The sequence below is a fragment of the Gadus macrocephalus genome, chromosome 12, assembly GCF_031168955.1.
Source record: "Gadus macrocephalus chromosome 12, ASM3116895v1".
NCBI classification, from domain to species: domain Eukaryota; kingdom Metazoa; phylum Chordata; class Actinopteri; order Gadiformes; family Gadidae; genus Gadus; species Gadus macrocephalus.
In genome coordinates, this window is record NC_082393.1 from 17,748,303 (window position 1) to 17,774,207 (window position 25,905).

At 47.3% G+C, this 25,905-nt stretch overlaps 1 protein-coding gene across 2 annotated transcripts in view; it reads right to left on the bottom strand.

Annotated features, from left to right (window-relative positions):
- Positions 1 to 10,349: 10,349 nt before the first annotated feature.
- LOC132469982 (complement factor H-like) overlaps positions 10,350 to 25,905 on the bottom strand; it is a 117,360-nt gene continuing 101,804 nt past the window's right edge. For both annotated transcript variants that reach the window (XM_060068130.1, XM_060068131.1), the window contains one exon: positions 10,350 to 10,579. In XM_060068130.1, coding sequence (XP_059924113.1) covers positions 10,386 to 10,579 — 194 coding nt within the window. In that variant the 3' untranslated portion in view covers positions 10,350 to 10,385. The remainder of the gene's footprint in view (positions 10,580 to 25,905) is intronic.

A 25,905-nucleotide genomic window follows, 5' to 3' on the forward strand; every position in this document is an offset into this window, starting at 1 on the left:
CTTTCCCAAACTCGCTCCATATCTGATTGATCAGATCGTGGTGCAGAGTCCAGTCTCCTGATTGAGGACCCCCCCCGACATCATGTCGGCCCCTCTGTTCAGGACACCGGGGATGTACGCTGCTCTGATGGAGAGCAAGTGCGTGTGCGCCCAGCATAACAGCTGTCTCGCTATGCTCATCAGCTGTGCCGAGCACACGCCCCCTTGGCGATTTATGTATGCTGCTGTCGCCTTGTTGTCCGTGCGAATCATTACGTGTTGATTCGTCAACAATGGGGCAAAGTGTTGGACCACTTTCAACACAGTGAGGAGCTCCAATGCGTTTAGATGCATGGTCAAGGGGGGGGGCCAAACGCCGGCCACCACGTGAAACTCGCATGTTCCTCCCCAGCCCGACAGAGAAGCATCCGTGAACACGAGATGTGTGACGTTGCTCTGCCCAACGGCACCCCTCTCACGAGAGTTCGGGGATCGCCCCAGTGGGTAAAATCGGGGCCCACTGATAGGGGAATGGTCACTTTGCGCCGCCGTTGGCGCACCGGGTCGATGCGCAGGCGAGAAAACCATCTCTGCAGCCGCCTCATGTGACGCAGACCCAGCGGCACCACCGTGTGAGCGGCTGACATCATGCCCAGCAGCCTCATGACAGAGAGGGCTGTCACGACGCTGCCCGGGGAACAGCGGCGGAGGAGAGACCACAGCGTCTCCATCCTCTGCTGGGAGAGCCGTGCTCTCATTACAGCTGAATCCAGCTCTACCCTCAAATACATCACACTCTGTGAGGGGAGGGGGGAGCTCTTCTTCCAATTCATAGCGAAGCCTAAATTCGACAGGTGAATCACCAGCTTTTTTGTTTGAATAGCTGCTTCCTCCTTGGAGCGAGCCATCAAGAGCAGATCGTCTGTGGGGAGACTGTTTGGGGAGAAAACAGCTGTCTTTAGTAAAGAGGTGTTTCTCGCTGTCACACGTTTCTCCGTCGCCCCGTAATAGCCAGCGCTCGTGGGGCGGGACATCGCTCCATGAGCCCGCTGCCAGAGGCCTTTGCCGGCCACTCGCCGCAGCCTGCGATGGAGGCGGGCGGGGCTGGTAAGCCGGGCGAGGCTGCCTTTGTAAAGGTAATGAAGGTCTGGCTCGATCAATAATACAAGGTTTATTGATGGCCTGCCTATATGTGGTGGGAGATGCGTGTGAAACAGATATATCGCCGTTAACTGTGTGGGGAGAAAACAGCCGTCTTTAGTAAAGAGGTGTTCCCCGCTGTCACACGCTCCTCCCTTGCCCCGTAAGAGTCGGCGCTTGTGGGGCGGGACATCGCCCCATGAGCCCGCTGTCCAAGGCTCTTGCTGGCCGCCCGCCGCCGCCTGCGATGGAGGTGGGCGGGGCTGGTAAGCAGGGCGAGGTTGCCTTTTTAAAATCAATGGAGGGCTGGCTCGACCAATGACACGAGGTGTATTGACGGCCCGCCCATACGTAGCAGAAGATGTGTGCGAAACAGTTATGGCCGAGCCGGTAGGCTCCGGGGTTAACTGTGTGGGGAAAAACAGCTGTCTTTAGTAAAGAGGTGTTTCTCGCTGTCACACGCTTCTCCGTCGCCCCGTAATAGCCGGCGCTTGTGGGGCGGGACATCGCCCCATGAGCCCGCTGCCTGAGGCCTTTGCTGGCCGCTCGCCGCAGCCTGCGATGGAGGCGGGCGGGGCCGGTAAGCCGGGTGAGGCTGCCTTCGTAAAGGTAATGAAGGGCTGGCTCGATCAATAATACGAGGTTTATTGACGGCCTGCCTATATGTGGTGGGAGATGCGTGTGAAACAGTAATGGTCGGGCCGGTAGTCTCCGGCGTTAACTGTGTGGGGAAAAAACAGCCGTCTTTAGTAAAGAGATGTTCCCCGCTGTCACACGCTTCTCCCTCGCCCCGTAATTGCCTTCGCCTGCGCTTGTGGGGCGGGACATAGCCCCATGAGCCCACTGCCCTGGGTCTTCGCTTGCCGCTCGCCGCAGCCTGCGATGGAGGCAGGCGGGGCTGGTAAGTCTGGGGACCAGGAGGAGGAGCTGCCGGCGGCGCTGCGACAGTGACTGCCGGGGGCCTATAGCGGCGACGGGGGCTTGGAGCGGAGCGCTGCCGCCCGGGTGGAGGCGGAGGGCGGGAGACGTGTCTCCGGAATTTCTCGGCCTCCTCGGAGGCGGCCTGCATGTCATCCACCATAGATGACAGACGGGGCCTGAACAGCACGTCCGGGCTGATGGGGCACTCCAGTAACTGCTGCCTCATCGGCTCAGGGATGCCCGGGGTCTATTGCAGCCACAGGTTCCTCTGTATGAGGTGCTGCCATGCCACCGTCCGGGCCGCTGCCACCGCGCCGGTGGAGCAGAGGCAGAGGATGACCACGCCGACTGCCTGTTCGGCCACACGATGAGGGTCAACCGCCATGGTGGAGATGTTATACGCCAGCAGGGCGATGTTATTCATAACGGCCTCTTGCTGCATCATACACCGATGCGCTCTGTCTGTAAGCTTGGCCGTCAGCTGGTCTTTGGGAGTGGGGCAGCGGTCGCTGAGCCCCGGCTTCCCCTTCACTCCAAAGACAGCACACACAGCGGGATGTGCTGTAACCTCGTTCTGTCAGACCCTCCGTCTTCGTGACCTGGATAAATGTTTTCACCGGGGCAAGGAGCCTCCCGGGCCCCGCCGCCCGCAGCCCCACTGAAGTACGGGCTGATGGCGGGAACCATCGGCCAGATCGGGTCGAGACGGGCGGAGCGTGTCGCGGCCTCGAGCCCCCAGATGCCACGGAGCTGGTCCGGGCGTTGGGGGCCCTGAGGCATGGGCACCGCAAGGCCAAGGTTTGCGGCTGCCCTGGCGATAATACCCGGTAGCTCTGCCACCAAAGCTCCAACCACTGGAAGTGTTATGGCGGCAGAGACGGGCAATGCTGCTGCCCCATGAGCGGCAAGATGTAACCCGCGTTACATGTCTTGCAGATGCCGTTCGCCGTTGAGTCCATAATATCTATTTATTTACTTCAGTATGCTACCGGATCGTCCTGAAGAAAATAGGAGCAGAACGTCCGCCGGCGCCCGACTATATCTGCGAAATGCGGACGTCGTTGAGGCACGCCGCACACGGACGTAATTGAGGCCCACGCTGTTGGTGGGCGGGGATTACAAATGTTTCAGTGCTACGGCTCACGCCTAGGGATAACCCAATAGCGATAGCCTTAAAAGGCGAAGCCTATACGACATACAGTGGCGGTTTTAGGCACGGGCGAACCAGGCAGCCGCCCGGGGCGGCATATTTGTGGGGGGCGCCAAATCACATGGGGGACACCACGAGCAGTACAAAAAAAAAACGCGCTGCGTAGCGGTTATCAATGAAGTACGACATAACTGGCTGCAGCACCTGCTCGTTGAGAAGGTGCTGTGCACAGACGGAATGAAACCCCCACCGAAGTCCGTAGGTTCACGATACAACACCACCCACCACATTTTATTCCCACAACTTTTTTAAAAGTGCATTCATAAATGATTCTTTGCAACAGCAAATAATTTCCAACTTCATGCAGGCCTAATTGAGGCTACTTTTAAAATCACTGAACATCAGTAGGACTATCCACAAGTCAACAAAACATGCTTAACATGTGTAATCGGCGCCAAAGCTACAACCGACGACACCCGACGGCTGAAATCGGTGCTGTGTGTCTGGGTCTTAAGCGCACATTTGAAGGAGATGCACATCGTCTCGAAAAAAAATTAACACAATGGACAGCTCTCTGATCAATTAACAACAACGGCATGTTATCAGATCGAACAGATTCACATATTTTCATCAAATTTGTCAACGATTTCAGCCACATACAACCTCAGATTTAAACAACAAACAAATACGCCAAATTCACATCAATTGCGCTCCGAGCGGCAACAACCCTATGGCCCACCCGATTCATGGATTCAAGACAACACAACTTTGACTTTCAATTGAATCGTCCATATCACTGGGAACAATGAGGCCTCGCTTTTGATGCGCAGAGGTGTTCAATCAAGGCTGCAGTGCAGAGAGAAATATACGCAAGTCGTCCTCCAACTGCAGCCTTGATCTGTATTTGTTTTTAATCAGGGTCAGTGCGGAAAACCCACACTCACACAAGTACGTGGAGGTGAAGGGGATTAAGACTTAGTGGAGATTTGGGGGAACTCGCTCTCCACAGACAACCAGAAACGCATTCAAGATCATCCGCTCATAGTTCCTAAGTTATTTGCTGGGTCCTGTCTCCTCCCTTAATGCTGACTCCTGTTGGCTTGGGACAAGGAAACTATGCATTTTAAAACGAATACACGCACGCACAATTACCGAGATCAATAGAGCTGCAGATGAGTATTTTTTCTTTGTGTGTCGCGCCTTCCCTTTGGCTCTATGGCGCCCCCCAGGGGAGGCGCGCCTCACCTATTGAAAACCGCTGGTCTAGCCCATCTAAGTGCCAGCTCCTTGTCACGTTACTGATGAAAACACACAACGAACGGCCTGGGCTTACCCACTGCAGGTTTAGGTCCGAGAGTACGGTGCGCTCTATCCAGCTGAGGTGGAGATGAGAACACTCCCGGACCCATAATATTCCTCAGTAATTCAGAAACAAAAGTAGTGGGGTCTTTTCCGTCTTCGCTTCTTTCTGGTATAATTAATATACGTACATTAGAACGTTGTGATCGATTTTCTACGTCCCGAGTCGGTCTAGTAGGGAGGCATTTTGGTTCTTTAATGATTTGATCGTCACCTCGGCGGCAGGCAGCCGCAGTTTTCCCCCGCCACAACCTCTGTTGATGTAAGACGGCTCTGGAAAGCGCCGACTGTGTCGCGTAGTGCATCCACTAAAGATTGGAGGGGTTTGATAGAATCCCGAATGAGCATCGCCATGTCTCGTTTAATACTCTCCTGGTGTGTCATGATCCGCCCCTGGTTTTCCCATTCACCTGCCTGCCACCTTGATCTCTCTTAATTAACCCAACCACCTTCACCTGTGCTCCCCCTATATCAGTCCTCTCCTTACAAACATTCCCTGCCAGATTGTCTCCAGAGTTTCTCAGAGCTTTACCGCGACTTGACTCCTGATTCTTCTCAGATCCTGCCTGTTACTGATTCCTGCCTGACTACCTTGCCTGCCGCCCAGCCCCTGTCGGTCTGTCCGCTCTTCTGTCCACGGCTCCTGATCCACCTGTCTGCCTCCCGTTGCAGACCCCTGCCTGTCTGACTATCCCGCCTGCCGTCGAGTCCCTTTCGGTTTGTCTGCTTAGCCGTTCCCTATTCCTGGTCTGTCCATCTGCCCTCCCGTTGCCGACCTCTGCCTGCCAACTACCCTCTGCCTGACGATCCTGTCCCCAAATAAAGCCTTGTACTCATCCTGCGCCAGTCGTCTGTCTGTAAACTTGGGTTCTGCTAAACGCCCCCATTACATGGTGTTTGGCTAGCTCCGACATTAGCATGCTAATGGGAAAGTTTTCGCAAGAGCCGGCATCACTCTGGTGGTTTTTTGTAAGGTTGTTGAAATCTTCTTTTGCGTTAGGTTACTCATGTTGTCCTCCTTGAGCGTTGCTTGTTTAGCAATATCATCGTTGTACTGTCAGGTTAAGAGAGTTTAACAAATATGAGTTTTAGAGAGAAATATGGGGAGCTCTCCTGTCTCGTGCCTGCTTCCTCTACATCGTCAAACCGGCTACTCGGGGGATAATTACAGATTGGTCTAGAAGGCTTATGTAGTGGAATCATATCAGTTAAATATTTTGGCCCTAAACCATGTAGGGATTTATAGGTTAGCAACATGATTTTAAAATCAATTCTCTGACCTACAGGAAGCCAATGTAACGATTTAAGAATTGGTGCAATATGTTCAAATTTTTTGGTCTTTGTTAGAACTCTAGCAGCAGCATTCTGAGCAAGCTGAAGTTTCCTTTGAGTTTTAGTTGGGAGACCTGTAAGGAGATTATTGCAATACTCAAGCTTACTAGTGATGTAGGCATGCACACGTTTTTGTAAGTCTTCGGTGGACATGAGCCCTCTAAGTCTTTCTACATTTTTAAGGTGATAATATACAGATTTTGTAACTGATTTGATGTGATTGTCGAAATGTAAATCTGAATCCATTATATCCCCCTGATTTCTGGCTTTGATTGAGGTTTTCAGGGACAGAGAGTGAAGACGTGAGTTACTTTAAGCCTTTCCGTTTTAGCACCACATAAAATTGTCTCAGTTTTGTCCTCATTTAGTTGAAGGAAATTTCGGCATATCCAGTCTTTGACTTGCTCAATGCACTGGCCCAGCAGATCTATGGGCCGATAGTCGTTTGGTGATAGCGAAACATAGATTTGTGTGTCATCAGCATAGCAATGATGGTCAATATTGTTATTTTGCATGATTTGCCCTAGTGGGAGCATGTAGATGTTGAATAAAGAGGGTCCTAAGATCGAACCTTGTGGGACTCCACATGTCACGTTGGTTGATTCTGATACAAAGTCGCCAATGGAAACAAAGTAGTACCCATCTGCTCTGAAAATATATTTGCGCCCCCAAAACACTTTGAAATTGTCAATAAAGCCCCTTCCTCTTTCATTGCAGTCTCTGGAAAGTCACGTATTCAGTGCAAGTAGACGACTGAATCTGTTTATTCTCCTGTCAACTGCTGGTATGGATCCACTGATGAATGACTTAATGTGTATTTTGTCCAGTGTGTCCAATAGATCTGTGTAATCCCTCTTCAAAAGTTCTGACTGTTCTCTTTGAATATCATTAAGTCCTGCATGCACAATAACCTGATATTTTGGGGTTTTCCAATATAATTGTGGCTATTTTCTGACTGATATCACTAACCAACACATCTGGGAAGTAGCATGTTTTGATCTTCTTACCGGTTATATCCTTTATGGTTGAGTCTCCTACAATCAGAGTTTCTGCTTTCTGTGAGATGGGCCCTTGTTGGCTTGAGGTGGCGGTGGCAGACGCATGCCCAGCTCGCCTCCGTGGCGACTGGTTCTTGTTCCATCTCTGTCCACAACGTCCGTCCGGACACATCTCGGGGCTCAGGGGTGTACGGGTGGCCGACGTATGGGCAGCTCGCCTCCATGGTGACTGGTTCTTGTTCCATTTCTGTCCACACCGTTTGTCCGGACGTATCTCGGAGCTCAGGGGTGCATGGGTGGCAGGCACGTGCGTGGACTCTTGAAGTGGCAGGAACCGATTCTTCAGCGGCAGGGTTAACTTCTGAGACGGGCTAATCCGGCTGATACATGCAACTTGAGCTTTGGGTAGCTCTGTATTTGTCTGGTTGATTCACTTTGGTATGTTGTTTGGGCTTAGTGCAGACTCTGTGCCAGTGAGATGCAGCTGGAACTGTCTCTCTCTTGGATACGGTGTAGCTTTGATGATCTGGTTGTGTATTTGTCTGAATTAGCTCAGCAAACTCACCCATCGGCACTTCATGGTGCGATACAAATGTATCGCAGCATAAAGCTTTTCCAACAGAAGGAATTTGCCGAACGCACGCCTGGTGCTGAGGCCCATAGCTTACGGCAGGTATCAGATTGAAGGTGTCTGTTAAGCATAGTGACTCTGATTTTTTTTATACTACTCCTGTCTTTTGCTTTGTCACATGTTTTATTTTGTAATCTCTTCCATGTTTGCATGCCAATAAATCCATTTTTGTTTAATACTGGCACTAAATTCACATACTACATACTTTGAATGTGAAGGTACATACTGAACATACTGAGCCAACAATGGGCCAGGGCCCCGTTTCCCGAAAGCATCGTTAGCCTAAGTGGATCGCAGAGTGGGTCGTACGAGCATCGTACAGTTTTCACACCGTTTCCCGAAAGCATCGTTGGTAACGAACGTCTTGAAAACGCTCGTAGCTAACGAGTGCTCCAGGGTACTCGTAGGACGCTAAGAGCATCGTCAGGCTACTAGAGTGAACTCATTATTACATGCGGGTGTCTTCATTCATAAAAAAATGAAAACATTTGGGAGTATGCAATAATACAAATTATTCTAAAGAGGTCAGAGACACAGCCCCGCCTTCCCCAGTGAACCAAGAAACCCCGCGCCGTGACGAACGGGGGATTTGACCCCCTCGGTTTTACACAGGAAACTTGAGATAAGAAGGTGAAATCGCCGGGCGTGCCAATAAGCTGCGACCGAACCGGCTTGGCAGTGTAGAAAGACCTATAGCCAGGGTTCTAGTTAGGTGGGAGGCAGTGGGAGCTGAGTTCCCATAAAGAGACGTCTGGCTCCCATGAAAGCAGTAAACTAAAATATCTTTGGGGGTCTCGGAAAATACAGCCGCATAATATTGTAATTACAAATAAAGCTATTTTCCCTTCCACATGCAGAGTAATATTGACTTTCAGTGGGATAATAGAACACCGGTCATTATCGGGAAAATAAGCCCAGACAGGGCGAACCGGACACCGACGCGAAACGGAGGTGCTTCGACCTGAAGGGGCTTATTTTCGATTATGAGCGGCTACTTGCCAAACTAAAAAATAGCCTAACTTCACAAGGTGTCTTTTTACAATTTATTTGTTACCATACGTAGTGTTGATTAGCAGAGAAATAGTTAGCCAAAGACGTTGACATCGCTTAGCAACCGAAGAAGCTGGCGTTGTTGTGAAGGGCCCATGCAAGTGAACGGCGCGTTCCACCACGGGATTGAGAAGAGCTGTGTCATAATAGCCCATGCCTCCTATATCCCCCCCCTCCCCCGTCAAAATTCAGCGCAATGGAATCATAACTCGAACCCTGCCTATAGCCTACTTCATCCTGCCCAACAATATGGGCAGGATCTAGACCAAGCTCTCCTAAATCGGGTCAGCAATAGCCGTGTTTGAATGATAATGAATGAATGGAACGTTGCATTTTTAATGTATACAAATATTCTATACTAGAGAGCCAATCAATGAAACCTTAAGTCGGCTCTCTTGCTGCGCAAACTATGTTTCAGAAAAAAATTTGGTCAGAAAGATTTTTGTAATATGGAATTATTTCAGGGGGGGAAATGCCGTGAATAAATGTATGCACAGTGCGTTCAGGATTAAGAGTGATATATATGTCGGCCTAGGCCTAATCAATTGTGTTTTAATATCTTTAGCATTCATATTATTGCAGTCTATTATTTTCGTAGGCTACTCTGCTGTTGGCGTTGATGGGGGGGATATTTTAACCCATTTTAACCCCATTTTCCTGTGGCATTCCTGCGTCTCCCCCTTCTACATAGCCCGTTTCAGCACCGTGTCAGTGGACAGTTACAATCCTACGATCATCGTGAGTGCAGTGAAAGCGCGTACACGTTAAGAGGAGTTTCCGGAAACGCTCCAAAGAAATTATCGATGGTTCGAAAGACCCATCGGGAGAATGATCTTACGAGCGAAGATCCATCGTTATCGGGAAACGGGGCCCAGGGCAGTGGCGTTGCATTACGTCTCAAAGGCTTTTCCAACAGAAGGAATTGGCCGAGCGCACGCCTGGTGCTGAGCCCTATAGTTTACGGCAGGTATCAGATTAAAGTTGGCTGCCTACTAGCATAGTGAAGAGATTGCACTCTTTTATTACTCCTTTCTTTTCTTTTATTTGTGACGTTTTATTTTATGATCTTTAAATTTTTTACATGCCAATCAATCTTTTTATACTGTACATACTGTGCCTACAATGTTCTAAAGTAAATTGTTCAAAATAAATTATTTTTATTTGTGACTTTATTGAAAACATCAATTGTGTCAGTGGGAAAAATAAGTGAACCCTCTGAGTCAAACGGTTTGAGCCTTCATAGAGTTGTTTCGTAGTAATTATTTTTGACATATAGGCCTAATACACAACCCCAACATTCTCATTAGATTTAGCTACCATGGGGCCTCCATGAAATGATCATGTTGTAATGTCAGTCAATTAAACCTAACCAAGCCTCTCGAAAGCTGGCTTAACAAGCTAGTTTGATGCCAAGCTGACGACTGCCTATGAATAAGTCCTACACGCAAATCAAATGTACGATTATTAAGATATAATTTTTTTTTGATTAACGTTCTGTAATTGACTTAGTTTGCTAACGTTAGTTCTATGCAAGCACTACCCGTCCTATACTCTTTGACTAGATGTTATTTTGAAACTTCTGTTTGAGAAAAACAAAATAGCGAATGTTGTTTAATTAACCCGGACACACCCCGGTCACATTTCAACAAGAAAGGCGAAGAAGAAGAAGGGGGCGTTCCAGTCTGTGAAAAGAGGAACCCCCCACCAGCACGGGAACACCCATTTGTGTCTGCAGCTGGATGATATTGAACCCCCACAACAAAATAACGAGATATAAAAAGACAATGACTCATATTACTTAAGTCGTTTATTTAATTGACTTGTTTTAAATCCCTGTGCAAGTAGGCAAATCAATTTCTCTATTGACACAGACCATAGTAATTCTGGGTGGGACGTGTACGAATCCATCTTCACAAACAAATGTAAGCTTTTCATCGTGAACAAAGTACAACTCTTTAAGGCTTCGAAGGAATTTGAAATGATGTGTTCGCAACTGCTCTCTTCCCACGGTGCACGGCCCTAAAAGAAAATAAGTGGTTAATAAGAGTGCACCAATAAACGGCAAGATCACAAATCAACTCTTGTGGAAGGCTCCAAGATAGCTCTGATGGAAAAACGTTCAGTGTTCATTGGGTGAGCTCCTTCCTGTTAGCTGTCACCTACTTCCAACATGTTTGGTGTGTAAGAACAGTGTCCATAAGAGTCGGGCCAGATTTTGAAGACAGCCCCATATGTGAAAGACATAGTTTTGAGTGTTTTGTTATTTGATACAGTGCGCAGTGTATACCTTTTAGCCTATAACATTTTTACTACAATTGCCATAGATATCATCAGGTTTCAGATCAAGCTTTTGTTTTACCAACCTGCTTTCTGGAACTAATTCCAATGTTCATGAACAATATTACAAGTTCCATGCACATCATGAATGGAAAACATAATTATGGTATATGAAAGACACTAAATAATGTTAATTTAAAATGGAAATGAAAGTAAACTTTTAAGTGACATCATCGCTCTTGATATTATTTTTGTTGATTGTAATTAATGCTTTGTGTGTTCAGGCAACAGCTGTTGACATGATAATGTTACACATTATTGTAACATTGACCTTAATTTGACTTAAAGGTTCAGAGACTACTCACTAAGACATGCTGTCTCACGAATCCATTGTTCATTCTCTCAGGTCTTGACTTCTCCCTCCACTGGCTTCTATGCAGAGAGGGACAACATATAATAGAGTGAGTGAGTTAGAGTGAGTTATGTTGTGTTACGCTCTGGCTCCATGTGCGAAAAGAAGAGGCAGCAGGCAGCGAATCATTTGTGAAACAAATAATTGATAACTTACTGAAGTGAGTAAAACACAGTACAGACGCGCAGGAAGATATTTTCAGCAGGGGGTGCGGGGGGGGGGTTGCGGTCCATGTAGAGTTTATAGAATTCGAGAGATACTATTTTACACAGGATCTGTATTCTGCAGGCCACTCTAGAACTTGTTCGTCATTGTTGTGTCTGGCTGTGAGTGTGCGTGCATGCTATTCGTATCATCCCACACCCCAAACATGACACACAAAATGTTAGGGAGCAGGAACAACAACCAGAGATATTCATAAGCAATCATTTTATCGTCATCGCAATTTTAAAGATCGCCACCATGGGCTGCTGCAGCACCTGGCGCACCCCTACTTCCCGCCTCGAAGTACAAAATACACAGACTATCTGTAAGAAAACAAACCTGAGAAACTCGTCTTAAAAATACTTTTAACAATAGTGACAACTAGGAACAACGTTCTGGTAATAATAATCGCCTTTGAAAAAAACGGAGGCTCAAGCGATCTGATTTGGAATGTGGTTTCCTATGTCGTCACACTGCAGTAAGCTCCTCCCCTTACTCTGCCTGGCCCGCCCAGAGACTTGGCCCGCCAATGAGACACCACCGTGCGGGCGCCACATGTGTGTGTGTGTGTGTGTGAATAAACTTGAATAAACTCCAAGTTTATTCAAGTTGGAGTTTATTCAACTTGAATGAACTCCAATTTGAGAGGCTCCACCTACTCAAGGAGGAATTCCAAGCAAAGCTCAAAAGGAAACTTCATGTAGCGCAGGACCCAAGCACTGACGAAGAACTGTGGAACCATCGGAAAACCACTCTCCAGGAAACAACTGCAGAAGTAGTTGGGTTCTCTAGAAGAAGAAATAAAGACTGGTTTGATGAAAGTGACTCCGAAATCAAATCCCTTCTTCAAGCAAAACATATCTGCCATGGCAAAGTGCTTGCCTGCCCTACCAGCTCGGCTGCAAAATCAGCATATAGAGCAGCATGTAGGCAGTTGCAAGTAAAGCTGTGTGTGATCCAAAACAACTGGTGGACTGCTCTCGCAGAGAGAACACAACTTTACGCAGATATGGGTGACACAAGATCCTTTTATGAAGCTCTGAAATCAGCATATGGTCCCAGCCACCAGGCTCAAACACCTCTCAAGACATCAGATGGTTCAACCCTCCTGACAGACAAAGAAGCCATCATGAAACGATGGGCTGAACATTTCAATTGCCTCTTTGAAGACAGACGGATTGTCCAAGAGACATAGATAGCCAGGATACCCCAGCATGAATCAAGGTCTGAACTGGATATACCACCTACCCTGAAAGAAGTCGCATCTGCCATATGCAAAAACAAATCGCACAAATCACCTGGAAGTGACGGGATTCCTGCGGAAGTCTATAAGCAGGGGGGCGACGCACTTCTTTACAGGCTCACAGACCTGTTCGCTGTATGTTGGGAGAAGGGCACAATCCCCAACGACTTTAGAGATGCACTGATTGTCTCCCTATACAAAAACAAAGGGGAAAAGTCTGACTGCTCAAACTACCGTGGTATCTCCCTTCTCTCGACCGCTGGTAAAATCCTAGCCAGGGTCCTTCGAGATAGAATTACATCTACTGTCGCCGAAGAAGTTCTCCCCGAAAGCCAGTGTGGCTTCAGATCCGGGAGGTGAAACACAGACATGGTTTTCGTCCTGAGGCAGATCCAGGAAAAATGCCGGGAGCAAAACATGAGCCTTTATGCTGCCTTTATCGACCTCACAAAGGCCTTCGATAGGGTCAGCAGGGAGGGCCTCTGGAAAATCATGTTCAAACTCGGCTGCCCCCCCAAGTTCCTCACCATCCTCCAACAACTTCATGTAGGACAGAAAGGCCAGGTCAAACACACTGGCAGCATCTCAGAGCCCTTCCCCATAAACAACAGGGTGAAGCAAGGGTGCGTGTATGCACCAACCCTATTTGCCATATTCTTTAGCATGATGCTTCAAGAAGCCACAGCAGATGTGACTGAAGGCCTGTACATCAGATACAGAACTGATGGTGGTATTTTTAATCTACGCCGACTTCTGGCGAAGACGAAGACCACTGACAAATATATCACAGAACTACTCTTTGCAGATGACTGTGCACTCTAAGCACACACAGAGGAGGCACTGCAGCTCATTGTAAGCCGCTTCTCAGCAGCAACAAAGGCTTACGGACTCACCATAAGCCTCAAGAAAACAGAAGTGCTCTACCAGCCACCACCCCGCGTACAGTACATCCCACCATCCATCACCATTGACACTACCTGCTTAAGTGCAGTGGATCAGTTCACATACTTGGGCAGTGTAATCTCAAATGATGCTTCAATCTCAAAAGACATTGACAACAGACTCTCCAAAGCAAACAGTGCATCTGGCAGGCTCCGCAAACGGGTGTGGGACAACCACTCACTGCGACTGACCACCAAAATCCAAGTATACAGGGCTGCTGTACTCAGTCCTGGGACTTTACAGGAAGCAGCTGAGGCTGATCGAGTGCTTTCATCAACGTTGACTGCGCTCCATCTTAAATATCAGGTGGCAGGACCACACCACCAACATGGAAGTCATGGAGAGAGCTCAGTTACCCAGCATGGAAGCCACCATGCTGGTCCGCCAGTTGCGCTGGACTGGTCACGTCTCACGCATGGAGGAAAACAGGCTGCCAAAAGCTGTCCTTTACAGTGAGCTGCGTCAGGGCAAGCGTGACAGAAGTGGACCTCGGAAACGCTTCAAAGACCAGCTCAAATACCAACTTACCATGGCTGCCGTCAAGCTCAGCAACACCAAGAGGACAGCTGAAATGCACAAACGTGCCCGGCGAAAGGGTGATGCATCCATCCAGACTGCTACCACAGCCACAGGCCAGGAGTACAAGTGCACCAGTTGCCAGAAAAACTGTCGGTCAAGGATTGGCTTATTCTCACACCAACGTGCCTGCCTCAAAGCAAAGCAAAAGGAATCGAAACTCTAAACTCCTCCTATGATCTTCGCAAGCGAAGTACCAGCCATCGTGTGTGTGAATACACAGACTGTAACGATAGTTACGTATTGTAACTCTAGATTCTATGAGTATAGGCGCAGCCTTTTAAGGCTATCGCTATTGGCTTATCCCTAGGCGTGAGCCATAGCACTGAAAAATTTGTAATCCCCGCCCACCAACAGCGTGGGCCTCAATTACGTCCGCGGGCCTCAACGACGTCCGCATTTCGCAGATATAGGTGGACGTTCTGCAACCAATAAACAACTTTCCTTCAGCTATTTAAAGGACAATGAGGCCGACACTTAAAAGGCTGCGCCTATACTCATAGAATCTAGAGTTACAATACGTAACTATCGTTCTATGTCGTATAGGCTTCGCCTTTTAAGGCTATCGCTATTGGGTTAAAGGGCGAAGCACGATATAGTCTATGCCTCATTGGTCCCGATCAGTACCAGAAACACAGCTACATACGCGCTAGCATCATGCGTAAGACGTAGCATAACATACGTCATGCGTCTAACGGCACGTCATGAACGAGCAGCTCCAATGTGTCTGATAAGACACAAGAGCTCTCAGCATGAATATTTGACTCCCCCTCACATTGTTTAATATGCGAGGGGAATAGTCACACAATCACACTCTGACAAAGCACCTAGAACTGAGTGTCATAGAGAGGCGCGACATGTCTCTCATGTAAAACTTAATAAAAGAGCATGGGGCAGCCCAGGAGGCTGCTGTGCAGATATTCTCCATAGGCATCCCTCTTTGCAGAGCGACAGAGGATGATATTCCTCTGGTCGAGTGAGCTCTGATAGTCTCAGGCGGCTCTGCCCCCGCTGACACATAAGCCTGTGTGATAGCATTACACAGCCAATGCGACAGCCGTTGTTTCGTCAGGGGGAGGCCCTGGGATTGTTCTCTGTAATGCACGAACAACTGTTGAGATTTGAGCAGAGTCTCTGTGCGCTTCACATAACAGGCAAGCGTGTTTACGGGGCACAAGAGATGGGCTGTTACCTCCTCCTCAGATTGATGAGGAGGGAGAGAGAAACCATTGAGTGCTATTACTCTCGATCTGAACGAGCTAGTAATACTCTTAGGTGTAAAAGCCGGGTTCGGGCGTAATATGGCCGAACTGCCGTCCCCTTGTATTCTAAGACAAGAAGGGGCTACAGAGAGTGCAGACAGATTGCTCACTCTCTTAGCTGACGTCAGGGCCAGCAGCAAAGCTGTCTTGGCTGACACAAACTTGTGTTAAATCCAATTGTGGAGTGAGAGAGCGCGTCACGGGTCTCTCTCTCCTCACACTTTTTAGGAAGCGCTTCATTAAGGGGGGACTAAAAACAGTTTTATCCCCGAAGCCTTCGTGGCACGATGAAACAGCAGCCGCGTACGTCTTAACCATGCTAAAGGCCAGCCCTCTTTCCATTAGTGTCTGGAGGAAAGAGAGCACACGCGTCAAAGGGAAGGAGATGGGATCACAACCCCTCTCCATGCACCATTTCTGGAAAGACGCCCATTTAGCCGAGTAACACGCACTGGTGGAGTCAGCTCTGGCACCCTGGATGGTCCGTACGACCTCCTGGGAGAGGCCGAGACCCTCTAGGCGCTCGCGTTCAGCGGCCAGGCCCACAAGCGCTGGTCGTTCTCTGGGTAATCTATGATTGCTCCCCCTGCCTGTGAGAGAGCATCCCGCCGCCAAGGGAGTTCCTTCGGCGGCCCCGAGAGCAGACGCTGGAGGCAGGGAAACCACGGTGCACTTGTGCGTTACGATGCTATGACAATCATATACAGCCGCTCCTCTTGGACTCGGTCCAAGACTTGGGGAATCGGGGGGACGGGCGGGAAAGCGTATAGGAGTGTGTTCGGCCACGGTCTGTGAGCGAACGCATCCACCCCGAGTGGGGGATTGTCCTTCGCGCTGAGAGAGAACCACAGCACGGGGAGAAAACAGCCGTCTTTAGTAAAGAGGTGTTTCTCGCTGTCACACGCTACTCCCTCGCCCCGTAACAGCCGGCGCTTGTGGGGCGGGACATCGCCCCATGAGCCCGCTGCCCGAGGCCTTCGCTGCCTATATGTGGTGGGAGATGCGTGTGAAACAGTTATGGTCGGGCCGGTAGGCTCCGGCGTTAACTGTGTGGTGAAGAAACAGGCGTCTTTAGTAAAGAGGTGTTTCTCGCTGTCACATGCTTCTCCCTCACCCCGTAATTGCCTTGGCCGGCGCTTGTGGGGCGGGACATAGCCCCATGAGCCCGCTGCCCGGGGCCTTCGCTGGCCGCTCGCCGCAGCCTGCGATGGAGGCGGGCAGGGCTGGTAAGCCTGGGGGCCAGGAGGAGGGGCTGCCGGCGGCGCCGCGACAGTGACTGCCGGGGGCCTATGGCGGCGACGGGGGCTTGGAGCGGAGCGCTGCCGCCCGGGTGGAGGCGGAGGGCAGGAGACGTGTCTCCGGAATTTTTCTGCCTCCTCGGAAGCAGCCTGCATGTCATCCACCATAGATGACAGACGGGGGCCGAACAGCACGTCCGGGCTGATGGGGCACTCCAGTAACTGCTGCCACCGCGCCGGTGGAGCAGAGGCAGAGGATGACACCGGCGGTTTTCGCCACGTCGACTGCCTGTTCGGCCAGACGATGAGGGTCAGCCGCCATGGTGGAGATGTAATTGCACTGGACCCAGACACGGGAGCAGGCTCCACCTCCTCTGTATTCTCCAGCTCAGCTTCATCTACTATATACAGGATATAGGATATTATAGACATGAATCACTATTAGATTTGCTCATGTTTATACCACAATTTGCAACTCTGGCTACCCGGAAAAATCTTACCCAGATATGTGCCAGTAACTCTGTAAAATGGGACTGGCAATGCCAACCTCATCTGCTCATCATCCATGCTGTTGAGTCCTAATTTAGGAAAACGATTCATCATCCAGGTTGACTGATCAATATCAGGCTGAAACAGCTTTGGTCGAAGGTTATAAAGGTGACCAGAAGCCAGTACTGTATCCCAACCGGAGTTTGATACTTCAAGAGACAAGGTACTAGATCATAGAAAAGGAGTGACTAGCAATCAAATGGGCTACACCTTGTAGACTTTGCATCGGCCCTCACCTGGATCCACACCATTAAGAATAGCAACACCAGAGAGATGCGGTGGAACCTGTCGCAAACCCATACCAATTCAAAACACAACACAAAGCTGGGAAGGCTAACCGGCTGGCTCTTATATGGCAATGCCAGGAATGGTTATGTGGCAGATCAATCATACTTGTTCATTCATTTTTCATTTATTCTTTAAACAATCACACACAAACACAATTGCGCTGTTCTACCTGCTAAAAGGAGTTGACCGATTTAGGTTTGGGTTAAAATGCCGATCACATTGACATTCCGGAATAAATGACCCAGCCTTAGTAGCCACCTTTATACATGGTATAAAGATGGCACATGGTATGAGCCTTTGATTGATATCCAGAATTTTTTTGCGGGGACACATTCCTGTTCCCCACTTGTATTGGAGTGAACGGGGATATCTACTTCTGGGACTCCATGAATCGAGGGACCCGTCCACAGCCCGATACAACAGCTGGAATACCAGGCTTGGCTGCTGAGCACTGATGGATTAAGGAAGTATGTACTGCTCCTGGGGGGCAGTATTCGTAGGAATGAATGGGCGCCATTTTTTAATCCGCTGTGCTTTCTTTAATAGTTTATAATATAACAACAAACGGGGCTTTTGCAGATTTCAACGAGTTCAATTCAAGACTTTTGAAGACCTTTTTAATACCATTATGAATGCAAATTAAGACCTATTTCACCTACATACTGGCAAAAAAAAAGTACAAATGATATAAAGGACAATCCAAGTCCCAGAATTACTTGCAAACTAAATAAATGTAGGCTATTAATATTCAAAAGAACATGACTACACAGAACTGTGTGTACGTAAGCAAGAGTTGGAGTATAATATGTGATGCATCCTTAAACAAAAACGTAGATCCTACTAGAGAAATTGCTGATTTTCAACGCCAACGCCCGTGCAGTCTGGCCTTACCTTTAGCCACTCAGAGCCAAATTTCACAAATTGCTTGCAGAATTGTGCATGCAATTTACACTATCAATCTGTCAATATGGCAGTTCCATGCGCAACAGGTACAGTGGCGGCGACTAGCGTCAGCAGCTGAGCCATCACTATGGTAGAGGTAAGAAGGTTCTACGAGCGCCTCAGACCAACCTTACCAACGAACGACGTACGAAAGAGATTCTTAGCAAAGAACGTTTCCGGAAACACGCAAAGAACTTAAAGAAGAGGTTACGAATGACGTCTTTAAGAAGGCCTTAAGGAGGTTTCGGGAAACAGTTGGCATCCGTAGCCAATTGAGGCCAAATGAAACGGCATGTTTTAATTAAGGATGTTGTCTCGGCTGTTCTTTGTTTGGGCCGTGGGTAAAGAAAGGCGAGGTCAGCTCGACTCGCTTCAAATCATTTCAAAAACTCGCAACTTCCAAAAAATACTGTATTTATTTTACAAATCAAAAATTAACAAAACTGTCTTCTAAATTAAGGACATTATATTGGAAGTAGGTAATTATACTAATAAACCATTATAAGAAATGAGTGAACGTAAGTGGTCGAAAGACTTTTTTCAACCACCTTAATAAACTATTAAAAATGTAGCTTTCTTTTCAAAATGTATATTTTTCTATATATTTTTTTTAATCAGTGTAGGCTATGCTATGTTTGCCCATGGTTAAATAAATGTTTAGGCCTACTAGAAGGAGACTAAGGAGAAGACTCCTAAGAAGACTCCTAAGAGACCGCCACACCTATAGAGGTAAACAACTTTGTCTAAATGTAGGAGTCGCTCTAAGGGCCCTATTTTAACGGTCTGAAACGCAAGTGGGAAGCGCAAAGCGCAAGTAGCTTTGTGGGCGGTTCTACGGCGCTATCGCTATTTTACAGGCGGATAAATGACACTTGCGCCGTGGCGCAAGTGTCAAAAGGGTTGGTCTGAAGCAGCCTAATTACCCGTAGGTGTGGTTTGGGCGTAACGTGCAATGAACCAATCAGAGCGTTTTCTCGCATCCCCTTTAAGAGCGATCGGTGCTTGTTCCATGGCGGATTGCTATTATGATGGCGGATTTGCCAGGCGCACGCCAAGAAAGGTTCAGAAATAATTTATTTTTCGGCTAAATCTCCTTAAAATCTTTGCAACTTTTCATTTTTCGTTTTGTATTTATTTATTTTTTTACGCCTACGAACATTTGGACAAGTCGAAGGACATTCCGATGTTTTGGGCTCACTTTCTCTGAATCACAAGGTTATGAATGCATGGTAATAATTGTACAATGTAGCTAAACAATAGAGCGGAGATGTCATTAGTTTGCGTACCTCACTATATACGATGCAGCTCCTCTGACAGATGAGCTCTCCTCTCCCGTGCTGCTGCTGGGGCATTTGGACGTAATGGCATCGGCACATGCAGTTCAGCATCACGTCTCCTTAAGTTCTCTAATCTATCCTCATTAATGTCATCGACACATCCATGATTCATGGCAATGTTGTGTAAAACACAACATGCCACAAAGAATGCTGCGACTTTTTGAGGACCATACTGTAAAGTACCACCTGACCTATCCAAACACCTGAAGCGCATTTTCAGTATTCCGAATGTACGTTCAATTACACTGCGTGTTTGTGTGTGTTTCCTGTTGAATACAATTTCGCGCACTGTTGCTGGCATAAGAAATGGGGTCATGAGCCATGTCTTCAACGGATAGCCGTTGTCCCCTAACAGTCACCCATCCAAGGGAGGATTCCCCTAGAATATGGCAGGAATGGTCGAGTTTGCCAATATGAAAGAGTCATGGCTTGAGCCAGGGTAATTAGCAAAGACATGATTTATTCTACAATTAGCATCGGAAATGACTTGGATATTAATCTAATGAGTTCCCTACCGGTTTATGTATATGACTGCGTTTACTGATGGGGCAAGTAGCTGCACATGGTTGCAGTCTATAGCACCAAGGACGCCAGGGAACCCATACTTGGTCCAAAACTCCTGCTTTGTTCTTTCCTGGCTGTCAGGTGTAACGGGGAATTTGATGTATTCCCCAGCATGTCGGACGAGACCTGACGTAACTGCATGTATAGCCAAACTTATTGCCGATTGTGAAATGCGTCCAATAGAAGGGGATGCTGGAACGACCCAGATGCATAGAAATGCAGTGCCGCTGTAACTTTCACTGCAACGGGGAGGGCATAGGGACAGCGTGCATCAGTCCCCAGCTCATCTGCAGGAGATGGCAGATATCTGTGACAGCCTGACGGGTCAGGTGTAGCTTACGCCTGCATTCCTCCTCACTCAGGGAGAGATAGGTGTGTCTGGGCTGGTAGACCCTCTCCCCCCGGCGTCTGACCCTCGGTCCCAAGACGTATTCCATTCCACTGTGCAATAGAAAAATTATGAGCAACCTCAACTTAACTGGTAAGTTGCAGAGTAATGTTTTAAATGGACTTACAGAAGGTGATTTTGCAGTCTTCAGAATTTATTTCGCAGTCTTCAGAATTGTGGTTCCTGATTCTTGACAGACAACCTACTTTGACAGGTGTCCTTATATAGCCTGCATATGTCTCTTGCCACTATTGGTCAACCAGGTTAATTTGATCCGTCATTACGCCTGTTACAATTCGCGTGAATAATTTGGGTAAATGTGTACGCTAGATTTATGCCTATTTATTTTATCTTTATGGACACCACAATGATTTTCCTTGTGTGGTAATATTTTATTTTCCTTGTAATTATGTATGGTTTGCAAAAATGGGAACTGCTGTCCGTGTAGATGAGAGAAGCAAAGTGTATGCGCGAGGTGCACAAGCAATCCGTATGCATCGCATGGGCATGTATGCATGCGCCCTTAAAATAGCATCTGAACAACGCGCCACTGACTTTAAACCAGGTCTGTGGCGCAGTTGTATTCAGAAACGGCAAAATATCGTTTGCGCCAGAACACGCCTCCTCCTTTCGCCGAACCGCCCCTTGGGGCGCAAGATCATTCCCTAATTTACCGGCGAGTGGCGGTGGTGGGAAAAGAACGCTCTGCGCCATTTGTAAACTAGCAACGACACATGTGCCAGTGACTAAGTCACTTGCGCCGGATGCAAGATAGGGCCCTAAGAGACAACGTTATCGGGAAACCGGGCCCTGATCATTATACTTTTGTATCAGAGAACAGGTGCTTTTTGCCACACTCCCAACACAGTCCATTCTCATGTTTCCCAATTTTGTGTAAGTCCCATGCAACTCTACAATGCCCCAACTTCAGTCTGGTCATCATGACTGTATGCCTCCTTTCTTTCCCCAAAAAACACTGGCTCTTTGTGACTGTTTTCTGCAAGCTGTAATAATGCCTCCCCTTCTTTTCCTGATCCCACTCCTCCTGCCACACTGCCATGATGTTCTTTTTGATGATTGACCTACACTCAGTTAACCCCAGCCTCACTTATTTTATTTAATGCCTCCTGTATTTTCTCTGTCATGTGTTTGATGTTCCTGCCTCTTTTCCACACAGTTCCGTCGTCGGCAAACAATGAGAAACCAAACCCTGATCCAATGTCTTTAAAACTGAGAATGGAACACCACTTCCCTGTGGTGTTCCATTCTCAATGCATGTGCCATTCGACATCGCCTCCCCTACCCTAACCTGAATTACCCTGTTCGTTAAAAAGTCCTGCATCATACAGCTTAATGATGAGCCCCTCCTTCCACAACATGTCATAAGCCTTTTCAATATCCAAAAACACTGCAACTACTTCCTCTTTATTAACCATGGCTTCCTTTACATCCGAATCCAGGGAGATTACAGAATCCATGGTATTTCTTCCTCTGCGAAACCCACTTTGCATTAGCTTGAACCACCCCTCCTTCTCCAGTTGTATACTAATCTATCCGTCACTATACTTTCCAATATTTTACACATCACTGCTGTAATTGCAATAGGTCTATATGACCCTGGACGCTCTGCTTCTTTCCCTGGCTTTAAAATTGGGACCACCACTGCCTGCTTCCAGGCTAATGGAAGCCTTCCTTCCTTTCAAACATTATTCATAAGTGCTGAAATTTCGTCCACCACTGGTCACCTATTCTTTTAAATACCTCATAGCTAATGCCATCCTTCCCTGGTGCTGTTTTCCCCCTATTATTTATGGCTCTGCGCAGCTCTTCCACTGAAAAGTACAAATTAAGACAATTAGTATTATCGTCATTCACCCCAAGTTTAAATATGTGTTGTCTTAGCGTCTCATTCTTCTTTCTAATACCTTCCTCCCCAATGTTTGCTCCCCTATGTACATCCTTAAACTTACTTTCACACATTTGGGCTTTCTCTATATCACTCTGCGCTATAACTCCCTTTTCCTCCAATACTGGCATTCTCCTTTCCCTTACCACTCCTGACATACGGTAAACTGCTGCCCATATTTCTCCAACTGATGTATCCACGCCCAATTTTCCAGAATATCTTCTCAAACACTCTACCTTAATTACTCTTCTTGCCTTAGCCCTCAGCCTTTTGTACTATATTGCATCATTCTCTGTCGGGCACCTTCTCAATAGTCTATATGCACAGTTCCTATCCATAACTGCTTTATCATAAGCCCTATTCCACCATGGCACACTTACTCTAGCTTTAGGGTTTTTCTTTAAAGGGATGCTCATATGCACTGCTTAATATCATTGAACATAAAGTATTGTTCCACTCATCTATTGTTCCCTCTCCATTCACACTGTCAAGGCCACTATCACATTTACTAGAAAACGTCTCTGCCTTCCCATAGTTTAAATATGTTGGTCAATTCTGATCATCAGTTAACAAAGTTTTCCCAAACTTCAAAAGTATTGGAAAGTGATCACTACCCATTGAATACCTGCCCATATTGTCCCATTCTCCTACTCTTGCGTATTCACTGGATGCTAGTGCTAAATCTATGCATGAAACTGCCCCATCTTAATTTCAAACCTAGTTGGCCTGCCATCATTCATACATACCATGTTTGTCCATAAAGTCCTCCACTGTGCTCCAATTAGTATCTTTCATTCTGCTTCCCCACAAAGTATTATGTGCATTAAAGTCACCTATAGCCAAATAACCGGTGCCCCTATCTGTTCCATAATCTCCTCCATATCTATTATGTTGACTGGTAAACAGGGATTATAAAAGTTAACTATATTTACCCACTTATTATTTTCCCACACCTTTACCACCACACACTCTAGAGAAGACTTCATTTGCACCCTCTGGTACTTCACTTCAGATCTTACAAATGTTGCACACCCTCCTCCTGCTTTCCCACTTCGGTCCTGTCTAATACTTTCATACCGTGGCACCACAAAGTCCAAACAAGGTTCTAGCCAAGTTTCCTGGATGCACAGTAAAGCTGGTCTATACTCTCCATTAAAAACATCCACAAATCACCTCAAGCTTCGGCCTCATGAATGTGTGCAACTCCTCTGGGCCGATTTCTACCTCCTCAAGAACCTTTCGGCCGCCTCCACCACAATTCTAATAGCATCAGACCTTTTGGTTATATTTCTTGCTGCCCACACAACATCTACCATGAAAGCAAGAAGTGTTTTTCTTCTATCCGCATTGTATCCCCTTTTCCTGGCAGCGGGTGAGCACTGGTCCCCACTAGCCTGTCAGCATCCCCTGGGCCCTTGAAGTTATATGGTTACCACCACAATTGCAGCACTTTGTTTTCTTAACTTGGCATTGTTTGAAGTCATGGTCCCCCCCCCCTCCACATCTCCTGTCCCCTCTACATGCAGCTGCCGTATGCCCAAAACGTTGGCATTTGTAACATCGCAATGGAGGACGTCTGTACTCTCTCACTGGAAAACTCATATACCCAATGAATACTCGTGTTGGCATGGTTTCTTGCGTGAAGGGCAGTAATACAGCTGTGCCATCTTGTTTAAAGGTCCCATGACATGAAAATCTCACTTTATGAGGTTTTCTAACATAAATATGAGTTCCCCTAGCCTGCCTATGGTCCTCCAGTGGCTAAAACTTGCGTTTGGTGTAAAACGAGCACTAGCTGTTCTGCTCGCCTTTGAAAAAACGGAGGCTCAAGCGCGCTGATTTGGAATGTCTTTATTTAGGACGTCATGAAGCATCTAAGCTTCTCCCCTTACTCTGCCTGGCCCGCCCAGAGACGTTGGCCCGCCAATGAGACTCGACCGTGCGAGCGCCATGTGTGTGTGTGAATACACACACTGTAACGCAAGTGTTTCTTGTCGGTTCTTTGACGTCTCCTGTATTTCCACAACGAGACTGTCGTAGGGGTTATCTGAGCCATGGTTGAGAAGGAATTGGGGGAAAGGAACTTTGGCTTTGACTCGCTGAAGTACATGAACTGCGACATGCCGCCGGTTGCCGCGAGGCACCATCGCCCGGCAGCGGGCAGCCGGCAGCAGGCAACGCGTGGTTCAGTCGACTTCAGGTTGATATGAAAGTGGAAGAACCAGAGACGTCGCAGAACCCGACAAAGTCGTTTGTGATTCATAATATCGTCTGGAGGCGCACACAGCTTTTGGACGTGATAATATGTATTATATGATATAGATATCTATTTATTATATGATATTATTTAGATATAGAGCTCCAGGACTGTAACGCAAGTGTTGTACACTTCCTTGTTATTTGGATAACCGTTCTGCTTTTGGTGTTATGGCGCATAACACGTCAGACTCTCGTCTCTGGTATTTCTACAACGAGACTCGTAGTGGGGGTTATCTCAGCCAAGAATGAGAATGAATTGGGGGGAAGGAACTTTGGCTTTGACTCCCTCAAGAACATGAACCACGACATGGAGGAGAAAGGGATTGTTGGCGACAAATGTCTCTCGCTTGAGCCCCGCTGAGGGACCACCGCCAGAGACGAAGGTGCCTAAGCGCTGCCCGGCAACAATCCCTTTCTCCTCCTTGTCGCGGTTCAGTCTACTTCACATTGATGTGGACGTTGAAGAACCAGGAACGTCGGAGAACCCAACGCGGTCGTTTGAGATTCATAATATCCGCTCACACAGCTTTTGGCCGTAATAATATATATTATGATATCGATATCTATGTAGGCTATATGATAATTAGAGCTGTCAAGCGATTAAAATATTTAATCGTGATTAATCGCATTAATGTCATAGTTAACTCACGATTAATCGCGATTAATCGCATATTATTTTTCTATGCTAAATATCCCTTGATTTTTTTGTCCCATAATTCTTCTCATTTTAATTCTCTTATCAACATGGTGAAGTGCATCGGCTTGTCTTGTGCAAATGATTTTTTATTGATAACAACATTGGCATATACTGATCAAAACAGGACGATACAAAAAAAGAGCCTAAAGTGCAATTAAACGACTGCTTTGAACAAATTTAATTTGAACATAGCAGTCAGGCTACTGCTTCTTTGTTTTGAGCCAAAGAAATTATTATTATTATTTTTTTTTTTTGTAAATA